We start from the raw sequence: 18,400 nt of genomic DNA, 5'->3' as shown, positions 1-18,400 counted from the left end.
CATGTCTGCCACGCTGATCCTCAACACTGGGGCCCCTCAGGGGTGTGTACTTAGTTCACTTCTGTACTCCCTGTTCACCGACGACTGCTTGGCCAAACATGGCACCACCGCTAACATTATGAGACAGCCTATAGGGAGGAGGTCAGAGACCTGGCAGTGTGGTGCCAGGATAACAACCTCTCCCTCAATGTGAGCAAGACAAAGGAGCTGATCATGGACTACAGGAAAAGGCAGGCCAAACAGTCCGACCATTAACATCAGCTGGGCTGAAGTGGAGCGGGTCGAGAGTTTCATGTTCCTTAGTGTCCACATCACCAACAAACTATCATGGTCCAAACACACCAAAACAGTAGTGAAGGGGGCACAACAAAACCTTTTCCTCTCAGGAGACTGAAAAGATTTGGCATGGGTCCCCAGATCCTCAAAAAGTTATACAGCTGCACCATGGAGAGTATCCTGACAGGTTGCATCACTGCCTGGTATGGCAACGTCTCGGCATCTGACTGTAAGGTGCTACAGAGGGTAATGCGTATGGCCCAGTACATCACTGGGGCCAAGCTTCCTGCCATCCAGGACCTTTATAATAGGCGATGTCAGAGGAAAGCCATAAAATTGTCAAAGACTCCAGTCACACAAGTCCTAGACTGTGTTCTCTGCTACCACACGGCAAGTGGTACCGGAGCGCCAAGGCTAGGACCAAAAGGCTCCTTAACAGCTTCCATAAGCCATAAGAATGCTGAACAATTAATCAAATAGTCACCGGACTATTACATTGACCCCCTCCATTTGTTTTGTACACTGCTGCTACTCGCTGTTTATTATCTATGCGTAGTCACTTCACCCCTACCTACATGTACAAATTACCTCAACTAACCTGTACCCCCGCACACTGACAAGGTGCCGTATATAGCCTCGTTAAAGTTATGTTATTGTGTAACATTTTATTATTTGAAATGTTTTACTTGGTAAAACATTTATTTGTTTATTTGGTAAATACTTTCTTCACTCTTCTTGAACTGCACTGGTGGTTAAGGGCTTGTAAGTAAGTCATTTCACGGTATGGTCTACACTTGTAGACTTGTTGTATTCAGCGCATGTGACAAATAAAGTTTGATATGATTTTTGATTTGAATGGAGGACATCCAACCTTGGATAGTCATCTCACTCGCTGAATAACAACTCTCATGCAATATACAGCGGCCTGGTGGTTAGAGCATTGGGCCAGTAACCAAAAATATTTGAGATGGAGTCCGAGCTGACTAGGTACAAATCTGCCCTTGAGCAAGGCACTTAACCCTAATTAGCTGATCCCATGCTGTGACCCCACTCTCTCATGGTGTCTCAGGAGGAGTAGGATATGCAAAAAGCACATGTCCATTTCATACCACACTGCACATGTGTTAAACAGGACAAATATAAGCACCCTCTAACTGAACTTTGACATATCACATCTGGCCATATGTGTCCAGGGCCTAGAAGACAGCTGACAACATACAGTACATTACTGTATGATCATCATAACACTGGATCAGCTGAACGTCTAGAGTCTAGATCAAACAGCAGGCTAGTAGCAGCAGCACCTGTCAGGGGGGATCATGTCCATGAACCTTAGGGCAGTCAGAACTAATGAGGCTCCTATCAGTGGACAGGGTTGATTAGCATATCAAAGGGTGCCTGCTGCAGCAGGTGGGTGGGGTAGGGTGGCTGGCACCACCCTCATTACAGGGGCATCAGTGTACAGCCCAGAGCCCGGATGGGGGTTAAAAAGGTCAGTTGTGTTGTGCTTAATTAGCTGACATTTCCCTCAAAGGAGGCAGATGGAAAGGTATTTTATCTTTAAAGGCCATGGCAGCCATTGTGGAGCAACAGGACAGGGGATGCTGCAGCGCCACTCAACAGCCTGCTGATGATTATAGGTGTGACTGTGAGAGCCAGAGCCAGTCACGACACAGCCCTGCTGTCACCCAGACAACGGCCTTTTCTAGATGTGCAAACACTGGGGTTTTATCACCTGTTCTCTAAAAACCCACCGTTTATTGTTCTGCATTTTCTATTCAGATGAATAACAAGCACCCTGCCTGCGTATTTCTAGGATGAAAGCCCAGAGCGCTGTCTGACAAAAATTACCCAGTCACAGAGTATGAATTATTGGGGGCCCAGGGGGGTCTCAGAACCCCCGAATGACACATGAGTGCGACAAAGTCAAACTTAGGAATTTAACCCTTCTCATATTTGTTTAAAATGTGCATTGCTACAGTGGTAAATAGTCAAGTAAAAGCTTATTCCAGAGGAAACGAACACCCCCACCTCTGCGTCATGGTCCAAAGAAAGTTGTCTATGTGGCTGCATTTGTCATCCCGGGACAGTCCCATATCTCAGCCCATTTTCAGGTGTCCCAACTTTTCTTTCTACAAAATTGGTTGTTTTGTCAGCAAGATGTATCAATTAATTCAGGCTTCAAGAGTGTAAACGCAATGACAATCGCCGAATGTCATTACACTATTAATGGATGCTAGAATTAGTGGACAAACGTGCAGGTAGCCACATTGTTTAAGGGATTTGTTTGACAATAAGATGGTTGTGTTCATGCCTAATTAAAGGTAATACAAATACTGAGCGTTAACCTTTTGCGTGTAGGGGGCAGTATTTTCATTTTTGGCTAAAAAACGTACCCATTTGAAACTGCCTATTTCTCAGCCCCAGAAACTAGAATATGCATATAATTATCAGATTAGGATAGAAAACACTCTAAAGTTTCCAAACCCAAAATAATATTGTCTGTGAGTATAACAGAACTGATATTGCAGGCGATAGCCTGAGGAAAATCCAATCAGGAAGTGCCTCTTATTTTGAAACCTCTCTGTTCCTATGCATGCCTATCCTCCATTTAAAGGGATATTAAGAATATTCCTTTTTCTATGGCTTCCCTAAGGTGTCACCAGTCTTTAGACATAGTTTCAGGCTTTTATTTTGAAAAATGAGCGTGAAGGATCACATTGCGTAAGTGGACAGGTGGGGGCTCTCAGAGTGAGTTTTTGCGCAACTGAGTAAAGCCGCCATTGTTCCTCCCGCTGTTATTGAAAAACCTACTCACTCGGTTGATATATTATCGACTATATATTTTAAAAACAACATGAGGATTGATTATTAAAAAACGTTTGACATGTTTCTGTGGACTTTATGGATATTATTTGGAATATACGTCTGCATTGTCGTGACCGCTCTTTCCTGTGGATTTCTGAACATAACGCGACAAACAAACGTCGGTATTTTGGGTATAAAAATAACCTTTATGGAACAAAAGGAACATTTGTTGTGTAACTGGGAGTCTCGTGAGTGAAAACATCTGAAGATCATCAAAGGTAAACCATTTTTTTGATTGCTTTTCTGATTTTCGTGACCTAGCTACTTAATGCTTAGTGTACATAATGTTATGTTATGCTATCGATAAACTTACACAAACACTTGGATTGCTTTCGCTGTAAAGCATAATTTCAAAATCTGAGATGACAGGTGGATTAACAAAAGGCTAAGCTGTTTTTTCCTATATTGCACTTGTGATTTCATAAATATTAATATTTTTTTGTAATATTATTTGACTGTGGCGCTATGCTATTCAGCGATTGCTGTTGACAATTATCCCGCTACCGGGATGGGTAGCGTCAACCAGTTAAATGACGTCTTTAAATGTAATTTAACTGTGTTTTTTTGTTTTACCTTTTAATTTATTGTCAAACCAACCATTTCAGAAATTAGGGTACCTGCATGTTTGTCCACTAATTATTAGGCCCATTAAAAATGTTATCTTCGCATGTGCACATAGGTGGTCCTGTGAATTTCATGCTATAATTCGCTCTCTGCCCAGGCAATTACCTTGGCCGTGCTCCTCGTTCATAGACTTATATCAGTAGAATATTTGTGATGATAGCATGTGCTGGAGTTAAACAATTCTCGTGTTCTGGTGAGCCTGGTCCCAGATCAGTAGGTATGATGGCAGATACTGAATGACAACGACAGTGAGAGGATTTAAATAAAGCACACGCGGATCTGGGACCAGAATAGTTTAGACCCAAATTGAGTCCCTCTCTTTCAGTGTTGTTGTCCTGTGTCTGCCCACTCATTACTGGTGTAGCTAGAAGCCTAATCCCAATCATCTAAACTGGTCAGTCCCCTCTCCCTGGGAATTGTAATAGCATGTGCTGACAAGCTTAATTAATTTCCATATTTTCAATGTGACAGCTGCACACTGGGCCCTCATCTCGCACTACAAATTCATTAGGACTGTAATATTCTGTAATACTGTAATATTCCAGCAATTAGAGATGAGAAACAGATGGCCTGATGTATCGACAGCCAGCTGGCTGAGGGACTATTCAAGGGCCTGATGTATCGACAGCCAGTTGGCTGAGGGACTACTCAAGGGCCTGATGTATCGACAGCCAGCTAGTTGAGGGACTATTCAAGGGCCTGATGTATCGACAGCCAGTTGACTGAGAGCCTATTCAAGGGCCTGATGTATCGACAGCCAGTTGACTGAGGGACTATTCAAGGGCCTGATGTATCGACAGCCAGTTGGCTGAGGGACTATTCAAGGGCCTGATGTATCGACAGCCAGCTGGCTGAGGAACTATTCAAGGGCCTGATGTATCGACAGCCAGCTGGCTGAGGGACAATTCAAGGGCCCGATGTATCGACAGACAGCTGGCTGAGGGACTATTCAAGGGCCCGATGTATCGACATATATAGTGTATATTCCCATTGATTGATACTACAGTGCATTCGAAAAGTATTCACACTTTTCCACACTTTGTCATGTTACAGCATTATTCTAAAATGCATTTTAAAAATGAATTATCCTCATCAATCTAAACACAATACCCCATAATGACGAAGCAAAAACACGTTTTTAGAAATGTTTGCTAATTTATATATACACTGTATGTAAAAATAAAATAAATATATCATTTACATAAGTATTCAGACCCTTTACTCAGTACTTTGTTGAAGCATCTTTGGCAGCGATTACAACCTCGAGTCTTCTTGGGTCTGACGCTACAAGCTTGGCACACCTTTATTTGGGGAGTTTTCCCAATCTTCTCTGCAGATCCTCTCAAGCTCTGTCAAGTTGGATGGGGAGCATCGCTACACAGCTATTTTCAGGTACCTCCAGAGATGTTCGATTGGGTTCAAGTCCGGGCTCTGGCTAGGCCACTCAAGAAATTTCAGAGACTTGTCCTGAAGTCACTCCTGCGTTTTCTTGGCTGTGTGCTTAGGGTTGTCGTCCTGTTGGAAGGTGAACCTTCACTCCAGTCTGAGGTCCTGAGCGCTCTGGAGCAGATTTTCATCAAGGATCTCTGTGCTCCCTTCACCTTTCCCTCAATCCTGACTAGTCTCCTAGTCCCTGCAGGTTGCGTTTATATTATTTGTGTTCAGTATAAGCATCTTGTCTGCTAAATTAACAAAACAAGGTTATGCAATTGAACAGCCACAAGCAAGCACAACTTCTGAGGATACTGCTTTTTTGAAGATTGTGTTCCACGATATAATAACCAGTTGATATTATGGTTTGAATAAATTCATCTTAAATTGGGCTTGTTTTTTTATTGACTGAATATTTATGAGGCAACTGAGCAATTAGGATTTGTTATCTGTAATGGATGATACATTAGGAATTGTTATTCATAATGGTTATGATAAATTAGGAATTGTTATCAGTCAAAACATGTTAAATGCTCATCCCTATGCCATTTGGGATGGACCTTTGTTGTGTCCTTCCCGTCCTGAGTGAGGCTCATTAGTGATTCTGGAAGGGTGGGGTTGAAGGGCAGTGCACCTGATCCGCCTGGCTTTTCTCTCGCTTGACTAGTCCAACAACCTATTACCTGGATCTAATGATCTCATTACACCAGCTATCAGGATGAGAAGGGTAACCAGAACCTGCACCCGGTCAACTGATACCCCTCTGATACAGGGAAACAGATGACAGCTGGGACTGATCCCAAATACCTTAAATTGCTCTTTTGTGCTCCACCACACACAGGTCAGATCAGCCTGGAGGGGGGTTGGGAGGGTCAATCGTACACCTGCCTTGATGATAAGTTACCCTCAAACTCACACATGACACACACAAACACGGACACACACTGCTTGGGTCCATTGGGCTGTTGGGTTTTGCAGCATCATCTGTGTACACAGCCCACGCCTAATGAGGACTGCTTTTATGACTCCTTCACTATTGTGGAAGGCTAGTGCACAGGCAGCACAGACAGCACCAAAGACAGCACATACAGCCACCAGGCCTTAGGTGATGCTCTGCCCCATGATGTCCCAGAGCAGAGCAGGCAGCACAGAGAGGGAGTACCAGTCACCCAGCACTCAGCAGCAGCCAGGTGGCCACGCCCACCAGCCAAGAGAGGAATCAGCAGACTGACAGACAGCAGAAGCTTTGAACGTGAAGGGAAACCTCAACTAGCCACAGGAAGCAACTTACAGCTAACACTAACCGTCTCAATCCCAATAACAGGGTTTAAGCTGAAGCAGAGTTTTCATTCACTTGAGTTTGATCAGTGAAATAATACTAATGATAACAACAGCTCTGTCACAGGCGGAGTGGCCGAGTGGAGGAGATTGATGCTACAGTATTTCTTATTCATAGACACAATGCTTGAATTTCACTGCCTGACGAGTACGCGTTCAGCTGGCTCCCGTCTAATTTCGTCCGGTTTGAGTCAGTTGGTCTTTGGAGAGCGTCTGTTTGAACATGGCATTCTGAGGCATGGCTTACTGAATCCCAATTATTACTGATTAATTATTTACTATCTCAAGCTCAGGGAGAACGCTAAAAGTTCACCAAATGTGGACGCTCCTGTAAGCCAGTACACTGCAATACACAAGCAGGTAATTATAGATATTTTAGGGTAGACTAGAGGGAAAATATGTTGTCATGCTCCCAGTAAACAAATGTTCACAAATCCACTGTTGTGAGTTTAAAGGATGTTTAACGTACCTTCTAATGCCATGCTATACCTGCCTCCCCATCTGAAATATGAAAACATACAGTCTCCTCCTGTTGTGAAATATTTATGCAGACTATAAATACAGAACACTTAACTTTTCATTTGGAACAAAATAGCTTTCCCACTAGGCAAAAACTGGTTGAATCAACAGTGTTTCCACGCCATTTCAACCAAAAGATTATATGTGATGACGTTGAATCAATGTGGAAAACTGATTGGATTTTAAAAAAGCAATCAACGTCAGGGAATTTAGTCTTTTTGTTCACCCAACTCCGAATCGAAATCCAAAGACAAGGTGAAATGTTTTGTTGATTTCATGTTGAATTGACATTTTGACTTTGAATTGACACAACTCAACGAGATGTAAATGAAAACTAGACGTTGGACGGATGTTTGTGCCCAGTGGGTTACTTCTTCACAGAACCATCACTCTCAGGCGCCATCATACTATGGGATGAGAACGTGCTGACAAACGTCAGCTGTTCATCTTCCTTTAACAAATGAGTTTGAGCAGCAGAGAGATAATGTGTCTGGACTCTGGTTGAAGCCAAGCCAGGGACACAGAGAGCCCTGATAGAGCTGTGAGTTTGAGCAGCAGAGAGATAATGTGTCTGGGCTCTGGGTGAAGCCAAGCCAGGGACACAGAGCCCTGATAGAGCTGTGAGTTTGAGCAGCAGAGAGATACTGTGTCTGGGCTCTGGGTGAAGCCAAGCCAGGGACACAGAGAGCCCTGATAGAGCTGTGAGTTTGAGCAGCAGAGAGATACTGTGTCTGGGCTCTGGGTGTTGCTGAAGCCAAGCCAAGCCAGGGACACAGAGAGCCCTGATAGAGCTGTGAGTTTGAGCAGCAGAGAGATACTGTGTCTGGGCTCTGGGTGTTGCTGAAGCCAAGCCAAGCCAGGGACACAGAGAGCCCTGATAGAGCTGTGAGTTTGAGCAGCAGAGAGATAATGTGTCTGGGCTCTGGGTGAAGCCAAGCCAGGGACACAGAGAGCCCTGATAGAGCTGTGAGTTTGAGCAGCAGAGAGAAAATGTGTCTGGGCTCTGGGTGAAGCCAAGCCAGGGACACAGAGCCCTGATAGAGCTGTGAGTTTGAGCAGCAGAGAGATAATGTGTCTGGGCTCTGGGTGTTGCTGAAGCCAAGCCAAGCCAGGGACACAGAGAGCCCTGATAGAGCTGTGAGTTTGAGCCGCAGAGAGATAATGTGTCTGGGCTCTGGGTGAAGCCAAGCCAGGGACACAGAGAGCTCTGATAGAGCTGTGAGTTTGAGCAGCAGAGAGATAATGTGTCTGGGCTCTGGGTGAAGCCAAGCCAGGGACACAGAGCCCTGATAGAGCTGTGAGTTTGAGCAGCAGAGAGATAATGTGTCTGGGCTCTGGGTGTTGCTGAAGCCAAGCCAAGCCAGGGACACAGAGAGCCCTGATAGAGATGTGCGGAGATTGATGATGAAACAGCACATTTGGAGAAACTATGTCTGGTCAGTGTCACATCATACAGGGAACCAGAAAGACACACTGTGCCAGTTTGAGGCTGTGCTGCGCAGAGCACCTCCGAGCTGAACAAAGCTTAGCTGGGCTGAGTTGAGCAGCTGAAAAATCCAGCTCTCATCAGAGTGTAAAGGAAAGATCTGCACTCACAAAAACCAAACCAGGCTGAAAGACAGCGACACAGCTCTCCAAGAGCATCAGATCAACAGACATCCACATGATGCAACAGGCGTAGAAAAATGACAACAAAATGATTTGGAGAGATTCAGAGAACAGATACACACTCCCCCCGTGTGAACACCTCCCTGGTGAGATCAGCCAACGGTGTTGGAAATAAACACGAGAGAACAGCTGTGGCTTACTATGCTTCATTTGATAGCAATCTGAATAAACATAGAGCCAGCCTTGAAAGACATTCTACATGGAATGACTTCCAAAAGAGATAGTGAGACTGAACTCAAATGTGATTATGCATTCAGTGCTGTTTCCTTTAGGTGCATGATTGAGGCTTCACAATCACATTTGTCCCTCTGACTGTATCTTTCCTCTAAACATAGCCTGGATGTGTCTGTAGCTTCAGTGTGAGAGCCAGAGGGCATCTCTGCAGCTCGTCTGCCTCTGTGTAAAGCAGGAGGCGGCTCTTTCTCTCCCAGAGCTCAGAGCACAGCCTTGTTCATAGCCATGCTCTACTTTCACAGTGCTGTAGTCTGTTGAATGGAGAGGAGCACTGCAACACCGTATAACCGTGGCTAATAATTCAAACTGTGAACATAAAAACAATAGATAGCTCCAGTCTCTGTGGCAGCAGTCTCTGTGGCACTTCTGTTTTTAGTTTAAAACCAAGCAAACATCTAACCTTATTCCAGACGCAATTGATGTCTGATGTCAAAACAGATAATTTCCCAGCTATCACATTCTGAGAACCGTATATTTACTGAGCTCCAGAAGAAGAAGAATAGGCTACTCACTGTATTAGTCTGAAGCAATGGACAACCGGGTGCATATTCAAAATCTGTCAAATGATATTTTATCTCACGTAAGGACATAATCTGTCATCTTTGTGAAACACACACCGACACCAAGCATCTACTCTACATCACCATCTCCACACTATAGTTAGTTATGGGAGACTGAGGTTTCATCATGTGCTGCAGACCACTACTCAACAACCCAACAGGAAGAAATTAGAAATCCTATTGATAAGTTAAAATAATTTGGTCACAAAGGCTGCGTTTACACAGGCAGCCCAATTCTGATATTTTTTCCACTCATTGGTCTTTTGACCAATCACATCAGATCTTTCCACATCAGATCTTTTCAGAGCTGATCTGATTGGTCAAATGACCACTTAGTGTAGAAAATCTCAGAATTGGTCTGCCTGTGTAAACACAACCTAAGTGAACTGAGAAACACCTGAAGGGGACTCAGGGCTCACATAATGTGTTTCTCAGTTCACTTATTGTAGGTTATGTTTACACAGGTAGACCAATTCTGAGAATTTTTTTTCACTAAGTGGTCTTTTGACCAATCACTGTTGATCAAAGTGCAGAAGCTACAGAAATGAGTGAGTCAATAACGCCACAACTCCACCACTTCCCTTCCTACAGGTCCTGGCCTGTGGTGATAATGCTTCCGGCTTCAGTCACATCTATACTGTTCCCCACGTCCACCCTTTTTAATACCACTTGCTTGTCTTCCCCTGTGATTCCAACCATCTAAATGAAGCTGCTGTGGGGACTGGGGAGTGAGTCAATAACACCACAGCTCTACCACTTCCCTTCTCACACCTCACACCTCAAATCCCTTTTTCCACTTGTGTTGTTTGGAGGGGATCGTCTCTGAAGATGCCACTAATTGAGATGCGTCTTAGTGTTAGTAATTGAAAACCCCATGAGAAGGTACTGACAAAACAGGCCTTGTTGCCTTGCTACCCTGAGGGCAATAGAGGCACAGTACTCCCTGTATCTATTGTGAAAAGGTAAAACTGGTCTTGGGGTAATTCATATTATTCTGTAGGTAAATCTGTGACACTCCATTTAGTATGATATATTACAGTATGTTTGGTTACATAATGAATAGAATAGCGGTTGTAAAATATCATATAGTATCATGTATCTTACTTGGTCGTACAATAGCATACGAATTGGATGATGGTCCTTATCTTGGTGGATGTATAGCATTATACGTCTTTCGCTGAGACCAGGGTGCTTATTGCACAGTAACAACAAAGGAGAATTATGGGGAGAATTTACATTGGCGTTTAGGGAAATTATAACGACAAAAGTTTTTAATTTATGTAGCAGGTTAAGTGAAATGGGTTAAATTTAGGATACGGGTTAGCTGAAATGCTAACCACCAACGCGACTCAAACACGCAATTTTTTGATTGCTAGAAGGTCGGGATTACGCATACCCATCCTCCCCGACCAACCTCCCTACTTTCGTTTCTGTTTAGCAGGGATGGGCAACTTTGAAGGGGGTGGGTCCACCTTCCGAGCAAAACATTTTAGTGGCCTACTTCTTGACAGCAGAGAGAAAAAATTGAAGTTTTGGAGTTCATTTTCTGTAATTCCACACATTTTGTCATAGAGCATTGAGAAAATACTGCATTATTAAATCAAGTTTGCCCTAAAGCTAAACACTTTGAGGGGCAGAGAAAATATTTTAAAATTGTATAATTAATTTCAAGCAATTCTACTCACATTGCCGTTTCAATAGGCAATTTCCTGTAATTCTGCACATTATGCCATAAGGTGGAGAGAAATGTTTGCAATTTTATAACAAATTTCATGCTATTACTGTCACATGGGATGACGCTAGAGGGATGAAGCAGGTACGGGGAGTCAAACATTTAACATGGAACGGACATGGAACGAGACAGGAACAGCGTTAGCACAAGGGTAACAAAGACAAAAAACAATTAATGCAGCAGTGGGGAACAGAGCTGGGAACTTACAACTATAGGGGAGGAAAGAAACAGGTGATGAGTGAGTCCAGGTGAGTCCAATATTGCTGATGTGTGTGACAAGGGAAGGCAGGTGTGCTCAGTGGATGGAAGGAGTGCGTGATGCAGGGCAACCTGGCACCCTCAAGTGCCAGGAGGGAAGATCAGGAGCAGAAGTAACAGTATCCCCCCCTCTTGGGGCACCACCCGGCGTCCCAACCTGGCGAACAGGTTGGGCGCTGGGCGAGCCGACTGGGGCATGGAAGCCAGACAATCCAACTGAGGCAAGACGCCTGTCGATCCTGCTAAAGCGAGGGAGCCCGATGATCCGGTGGAGAGTGACGTGGGATGGGAAGCCGCCGAGCCAACCGAGGCAAGGAAACCTCTTGAGCCAGCCAGGGCGTAAAAGCCTGACGGGCTGGTTTAGGCTCCCCCGGTTCTATCGGCGGCCGGTTTGTTGGACTCCCATGCTCCAACCGGTTTGCCCAGCGCCCATGTCTCGGCCGGTTTGTTGGGCTCCCATGCTCCAACCGGTTTGCCCAGCGCCCATGTCTCGGCCGGTTTGTTGGGCTCCCATGCTCCAACCGGTTTGCCCAGCGCCCATGTCTCGGCCGGTTAGTTGGGCTCCCATGCTCCAACAGGTTTGCCAGCGCCCATGCTCCAACCGGTTTGTTGGGCTCCCATGCTCCAACCGGTTTGTTGGGCTCCCATGCTCCAACCGGTTTGTTAGGCTCCCATGCTCCAACCGGTTTGTTGGGCTCCCATGCTCCAACCGGTTTGTTGGGCTCCCATGCCCCAACCGGTTTGTTGGGCTCCCATGCTCCAACTGGTTTGTTGGACTCCCACGCTCCAACCCGATTGTTAGGCTCCCATGCTCCAACCGGTTTGTTGGGCTCCCATGCTCCAACCGGTTTGTTGGGCTCCCATGCTCCAACCGGTTTGTTAGGCTCCCCTGCTCCAACCGGTTTGTTGGGCTCCCATGCTCCAACCGGTTTGTTGGGCTCCCATGCTCCTACCGGTTTGTTGGGCTCCCATGCTCCAACCAGTTTGTTGGGCTCCCATGCTCCAACCGGTTTGCCCAGCGCCCATGTCTCGGCCGGTTTGTTGGGCTCCCATGCTCCAACCGGTTTGCCCAGCGCCCACGTCTCGGCCGGTTTGTTGGGCTCCCATGCTCCAACAGGTTTGTTGGGCTCCCATGTCTCGGACGGTTTGTTGGGCTCCCATGCTCCAACCAGTTTGTTAGGCTCCCATGCTCCAACCAGTTTGTTAGGCTCCCATGCTCAAACCGGTTTGTTGGGCTCCCATGCTCCAACCGGTTTGTTGGGCTCCAATGCTCCAACCGGTTTGTTAGGCTCCCATGCTCCAAACGGCTTGTTGGGCTCCCATGCTCCAACCGGTTTGTTGGGCTCCCATGCTCCAACCAGTTTGTTGGGGTCCCATGCTCCAACCGGTTTTGTTGGGCTCCCATGCTCCAACCGGTTTGTTAGGCTCCCATGCTCCAACCGGTTTGTTAGTCTCCCATGCTCCAACCGGTTTGTTGGGCTCCCATGCTCCAACCGGTTTGTTGGGCTCCCATGCTCCAACCGGTTTGTTAGGCTCCCATGCTCCAACCGGTTTGTTGGGCTCCCATGCTCCAACCGGTTTGTTGGGCTCCCATGCTCCTACCGGTTTGTTGGGCTCCCATGCTCCAACCGGTTTGTTGGGCTCCCATGCTCCAACCGGTTTGCCCAGCGCCCATGTCTCGGCCGGTTTGTTGGGCTCCCATGCTCCAACCGGTTTGCCCAGCGCACATGACTCGGCCGGTTTTTTGGGCTCCCATGCTCCAACCGGTTTGCCCAGCGCCCGTGACTCGGCCGGTTTGTTGGGCTCCCATGCTCCAACCGGTTTGCCCAGCGCACATGTCTTGGCCGGTTTGTTGGGCTCCCATGCTCCAACCGGTTTGCCCAGCGCCCATGTCTCGGCCGGTTTGTTGGGCTCCCATGCTCCAACCGGTTTGCCCAGCGCCCATGTCTCGGCCGGTTTGTTGGGCTCCCATGCTCCAACCGGTTTGCCCAGCGCCCATGTCACGGCCGGTTTGTTGGGCTCCCATGCTGCAACCGGTTTGCCCAGCGTTCATGTCTCGGCCGGTTTGTTGGGCTCCCATGCTCCAACCGGTTTGCCCAGCGCCCATGTCTCGGCCGGTTTGTTGGGCTCCCATGCTCCAACCGGTTTGCCCAGCGTTCATGTCTCGGCCGTTGTGTTGGGCTCCCATGCTCCAACCAGTTTGTTGGGCTCCCATGCTTCAACCGGTTTGTTGGGCTCCCATGCTCCAACCGGTTTGTTGGGCTCCCATGCTCCAACCGGTTTGTTGGGCTCCCATGCTCCAACCGGTTTGTTGGGCTCCCATGCTCCAACCGGTTTGTTGGGCTCCCATGCTCCAACCGGTTCGTTGGGCTCCCATGCTCCAACTGGTTTGTTGGGCTCCCATGCTCCAACCGGTTTGTTGGGCTTCCATGCTCCAACCGGTTTGTTAGGCTCCCATGCTCCAACCGGTTTGTTAGGCTCCCATGCTCCAACCGGTTTGCCCACCGCCCATGCTCCAACCGGTTTGTTAGGCTCCCATGCTCCAACCGGTTTGTTAAGCTCCCATGCTCCAACCGGTTTGCCCAGCGCCCATGCTCCAACCGGTTTGTTGGGCTCCCATGCTCCAACCGGTTTGTTGGGCTCCCATGCTCCAACCGGTTTGTTGGGCTCCCATGCTCCAACCGGTTTGCCCAGCGCCCATGTCTCGGCCGGTTTGTTGGGCTCCCATGCTCCAACCGGTTTGCCCAGCGCCCATGTCTCGGCCGGTTTGTTGGGCTCCCATGCTCCAACCGGTTTGCCCAGCGCCCATTACTCGGCCGGTTTGTTGGGCTCCCATGCTCCAACCGGTTTGCCCAGCGCCCATGTCTCGGCCGGTTTGTTGGGCTCCCATGCTCCATCCGGTTTGCCCAGTGCCCATGTCTCGGCCGGTTTGTTGGGCTCCCATGCTCCAACCAGTTTGCCCAGCGCCCATGTCTCGGCCGGTTTGTTGTGCTCCCATGCTCCAACAGGGTTGCCCAGCGTTCATGTCTGGGCCGGTTTGTTGGGCTCCCATGCTCCAACCTGTTTGCCCAGCGCCCATTTCTCGGCCGGTTTGTTGGGCTCCCATGCTCCAACCGGTTTGCCCAGCGTCCATGTCTCGGCCGGTTTGTTGGGCTCCCATGCTCCAACCGGTTTGCCCAGCGCACATGTCTCGGCCGGTTTGTTGGGCTCCCATGCTCCAACCGGTTTGCCCAGCGCCCATGTCTCGGCCGGTTTGTTGGGCTCCCATGCTCCAACCGGTTTGCCCAGCGCACATGTCTCGGCCGGTTTGTTGGGCTCCCATGCTCCAACCGGTTTGCCCAGCGCCCATGTCTCGGCCGGTTTGTTGGGCTCCCATGCTCCAACCGGTTTGCCCAGCGCCCATGTCTCGGCCGGTTTGTTGGGCTCCCATGCTCCAACCGGTTTGCCCAGCGTTCATGTCTCGGCCGGTTTGTTGGGCTCCCATGCTCCAACCGGTTTGCCCAGCGTCCATGTCTCGGCCGGTTTGTTGTGCTCCCATGCTCCAACCGGTTTGCCCAGCGTTCATGTCTGGGCCGGTTTGTTGGGCTCCCATGCTCCAACCTGTTTGCCCAGCGCCCATTTCTCGGCCGGTTTGTTGGGCTCCCATGCTCCAACCGGTTTGCCCAGCGTCCATGTCTCGGCCGGTTTGTTGGGCTCCCATGCTCCAACCGGTTTGCCCAGCGCACATGTCTCGGCCGGTTTGTTGGGCTCCCATGCTCCAACCGGTTTGCCCAGCGCCCATGTCTCGGCCGGTTTGTTGGGCTCCCATGCTCCAACCGGTTTGCCCAGCGCACATGTCTCGGCCGGTTTGTTGGGCTCCCATGCTCCAACCGGTTTGCCCAGCGCCCATGTCTCGGCCGGTTTGTTGGGCTCCCATGCTCCAACCGGTTTGCCCAGCGCCCATGTCTCGGCCGGTTTGTTGGGCTCCCATGCTCCAACCGGTTTGCCCAGCGTTCATGTCTCGGCCGGTTTGTTGGGCTCCCATGCTCCAACCGGTTTGCCCAGCGCCCATGTCTCCAGCCGGTTCGCCAGGGTGGGACGCCGGCTGGCGCCCCAAGAGGGGGGGGGGGGGGGGGGGGGGGGGTGCTGTCAATCTGCTCCCGCTCTTGCCCATCACGCACCCCTGCCATCTATTACGCACACCTGCCTTCCCTCGTCACGCGCATCAGCAATTGTGGACTTACCTGGACTTATTCATCACCTGTTTATTATATTTGTCAGTTCCCTGCTCTGTTCCCTGCTGCTGCTTCATTAATAGTGTTTTGTTTGTGTTTTTTGTTTGTGTTACCTGTTTGCTGTTTCCATGTCCGTTATTTATTACATGTTTGACTCCCCGTACCTGCTTCGTCTCTCCAGCATCATCCGCGTGACAATACTACTACTTTTGCTGGCCACTAGACTAAATTACCAATATAAACCAATCTAGCTGACATGGGCTAATTTTCTGACCGTCAGTGACTGACATAACAAGAGAAAAACTGCTAATGCACAACCAAATGTTAAAATTGCACCTTGTCTATTCTACTATTCTAACTCGCAAAAGTAAGCTGAGACCCCTTTTTTGGAAATTGATCCGCGTTGGCTGCCAGTTGCCCATCCCTAGACTAGACCATTAGTAAGGGTTATATGTCTTGAAGGTGCTCAGAAATACATAAAATATGTTTAGTTTGGCTCTGAGGACAGGCTGTATCAGTGTGTGATTGCAATGTCGTCATCAACATTGTCATTATGAATCATCAGTCATGACTCATAGGATTCTTTATACTGGATAGAGATTCTGCTCAAGGCCAGGGTATCATCAGCAGATACATGCACAAACACACACACACACACACACACCCGCACGCACACTCCAACAACACACACTGAATATGTGCACCCACTCAGAGTGCTACAGTGAGCACACAGCCTCCAATCAAATTATCTATTCAATTTACATACAGATGAGATGAACATTTGAATACCAGCCTCTTCCTTTCCCTGTAATAAATGCAGATTGAAAGTGGTTGATTTAATCTAAACATCTCCCAAACACCTGCTTATCTATGGGGATGTTTTTTAGTTGAAATGGAATGACAGAAATGTAAAATATTCCCATTGAATCGATTAATGAGGAATGTATTGAGAAATGACAAATCCGATCTACAGGTAACTGCCAAAATAAAGGAAACACTTGAGTAAATGAGGGATACAAAGTATATTGAAAGCAGCTGCTTCCACACAGGTGTGGCTCCTAAGTTAATTAAGAAATGAAGATCCCATCATGCATAAAAATGCCCAGAAGAAGAGATCTCAGTGACTTTGAAAGAGGTGTCTCAAATGTGCATTGTGGGTTTAAAGGGTGTGTGTGTGTCACTGGAGGTAGGTGGCACTTTAATTGGGGAGGACTGTCACTAGGGAATGGCTGGAGATTAATAAGTGGAAAGGTATCAACAACATCAAACACATGGATGCAATTCCATTCGCTCCTTTCCAACCGTTAATATGAGCCGTCGTCCCCTCAGCAGCCTCCACTGGTGTGTGTGTATGTCTCAGTCACCAGATCTCAACCCAACTGAACACTTATGGGAGTCAGCATTTTCCACCTCCATCAACAAAACACCAAATGATGGAATTTCTTATGGAACAATGGTGGTCCTATCCCTCCAGTAGAGTTCAAGACACTTGTAGAATCTATGCCAAGGCTCATTGAAGCTGTTCAGGTGGCTCGTGGTGGCCCAACTCCCTATTAAGACACTATGTTGGTGTTTCCTTTATTTGGGCAGTTACCTGTATTTGCTCACAGCGGTTTCAGAATGTATAGATAGAAAAGCAGTAAGTCCTCCTACTAAATGATGTCATTTGTTATCCTGCATGTAATTAATTAGCACTCTGGAACCCTGAAGCCTCCCATTTGTCCAGGTCTGAAAAGGCCTTTCTCCATGATTATCATGCTGTTGCTCTGCACAGAGGTGGAGGGCGATCATGCAACCTGAGGAAGGTCTCCGCCTGGCATGTGTGTGGCGTGTTACGTGTATCTTAACTTATCATCAAGTCAACCCTTCTCTCTCTCCAGGCTGATCTGATCTGTGTGTGGTGGCTCACACCAAAGTACTATCAAAGGTCTTTCAGGTCAGTCCAATTTGTCACAATGAATGACAGGATAGTCAAATTCTTTGACAGTTACGTAAAAGAATTTGAGTGATGCTTTTGGGTGGTAGCCATCTCTGTATGTTGGCTTGTTGACACTAGATGTCTGAAGATTTGGCATGGCAGCACATACTTGTGTGCATTCCAACATTGAATAAGGTATCTATGCTTCTGGGCCTATAGATAGAGTTTGAATATTGAAGGGACATTGGAGGAGAGTACGACCTCTAAGGGCTGTGGCAACTGTGAGTACCGGTCAGCTTTGATCTGTCTCTCTTAGCTGTGGATGATAATGACGTGATGATGAAGTTTCTCTCTCACTCACCTGTGGATGATGCGTTTGCTGCGGAGGTAGCCCAGCGCCAGGGCAATCTCACAGATGTACAGCTTGACAGTGTTCTCTGAGAAGTGAACATTCTGCTGGAGGTGATAGCGTAGGTCTCCTCCCAGCAACAGGTCCACTACCATGAACATGTCCTCCTCGTCTTGGAATGAGTACCTACAGGAGAGGAGGGGGAGGGAGGAGGGGGAGGGGTGGGAGATGGTGGAGGGCATGGATAAGGAAGAGGTGGAGGAGGAGGGAGAGGATGAGGTGGTTGAGAAGTAAGAGGTGGAGGAGGAGGTTGTGGAGGAGGAGGGGAGGGGGAGGAGGAGGAGGTTAAAAGGATGTGGAGGAGGAGGAGGTTGTGGAGGAGGAGGAGGACGGGGAGGGGGAGGAGGTTAA

At 47.9% G+C, this 18,400-nt stretch overlaps 1 protein-coding gene across 1 annotated transcript in view; it reads right to left on the bottom strand.

The window, feature by feature from the left end:
- LOC110534850 (serine/threonine-protein kinase 32A) overlaps window positions 1–18,400 on the bottom strand; it is a 99,784-nt gene that overhangs the window by 43,242 nt on the left and 38,142 nt on the right. The window contains exon 5 of the mRNA XM_036934555.1: window positions 18,002–18,175. Coding sequence (XP_036790450.1) covers window positions 18,002–18,175 — 174 coding nt within the window. The remainder of the gene's footprint in view (window positions 1–18,001; window positions 18,176–18,400) is intronic.

Source organism: Oncorhynchus mykiss, chromosome 10 (assembly GCF_013265735.2).
Source record: "Oncorhynchus mykiss isolate Arlee chromosome 10, USDA_OmykA_1.1, whole genome shotgun sequence".
Classification (NCBI taxonomy): domain Eukaryota; kingdom Metazoa; phylum Chordata; class Actinopteri; order Salmoniformes; family Salmonidae; genus Oncorhynchus; species Oncorhynchus mykiss.
This window is presented reverse-complemented; position numbering and strand designations above follow the sequence as displayed.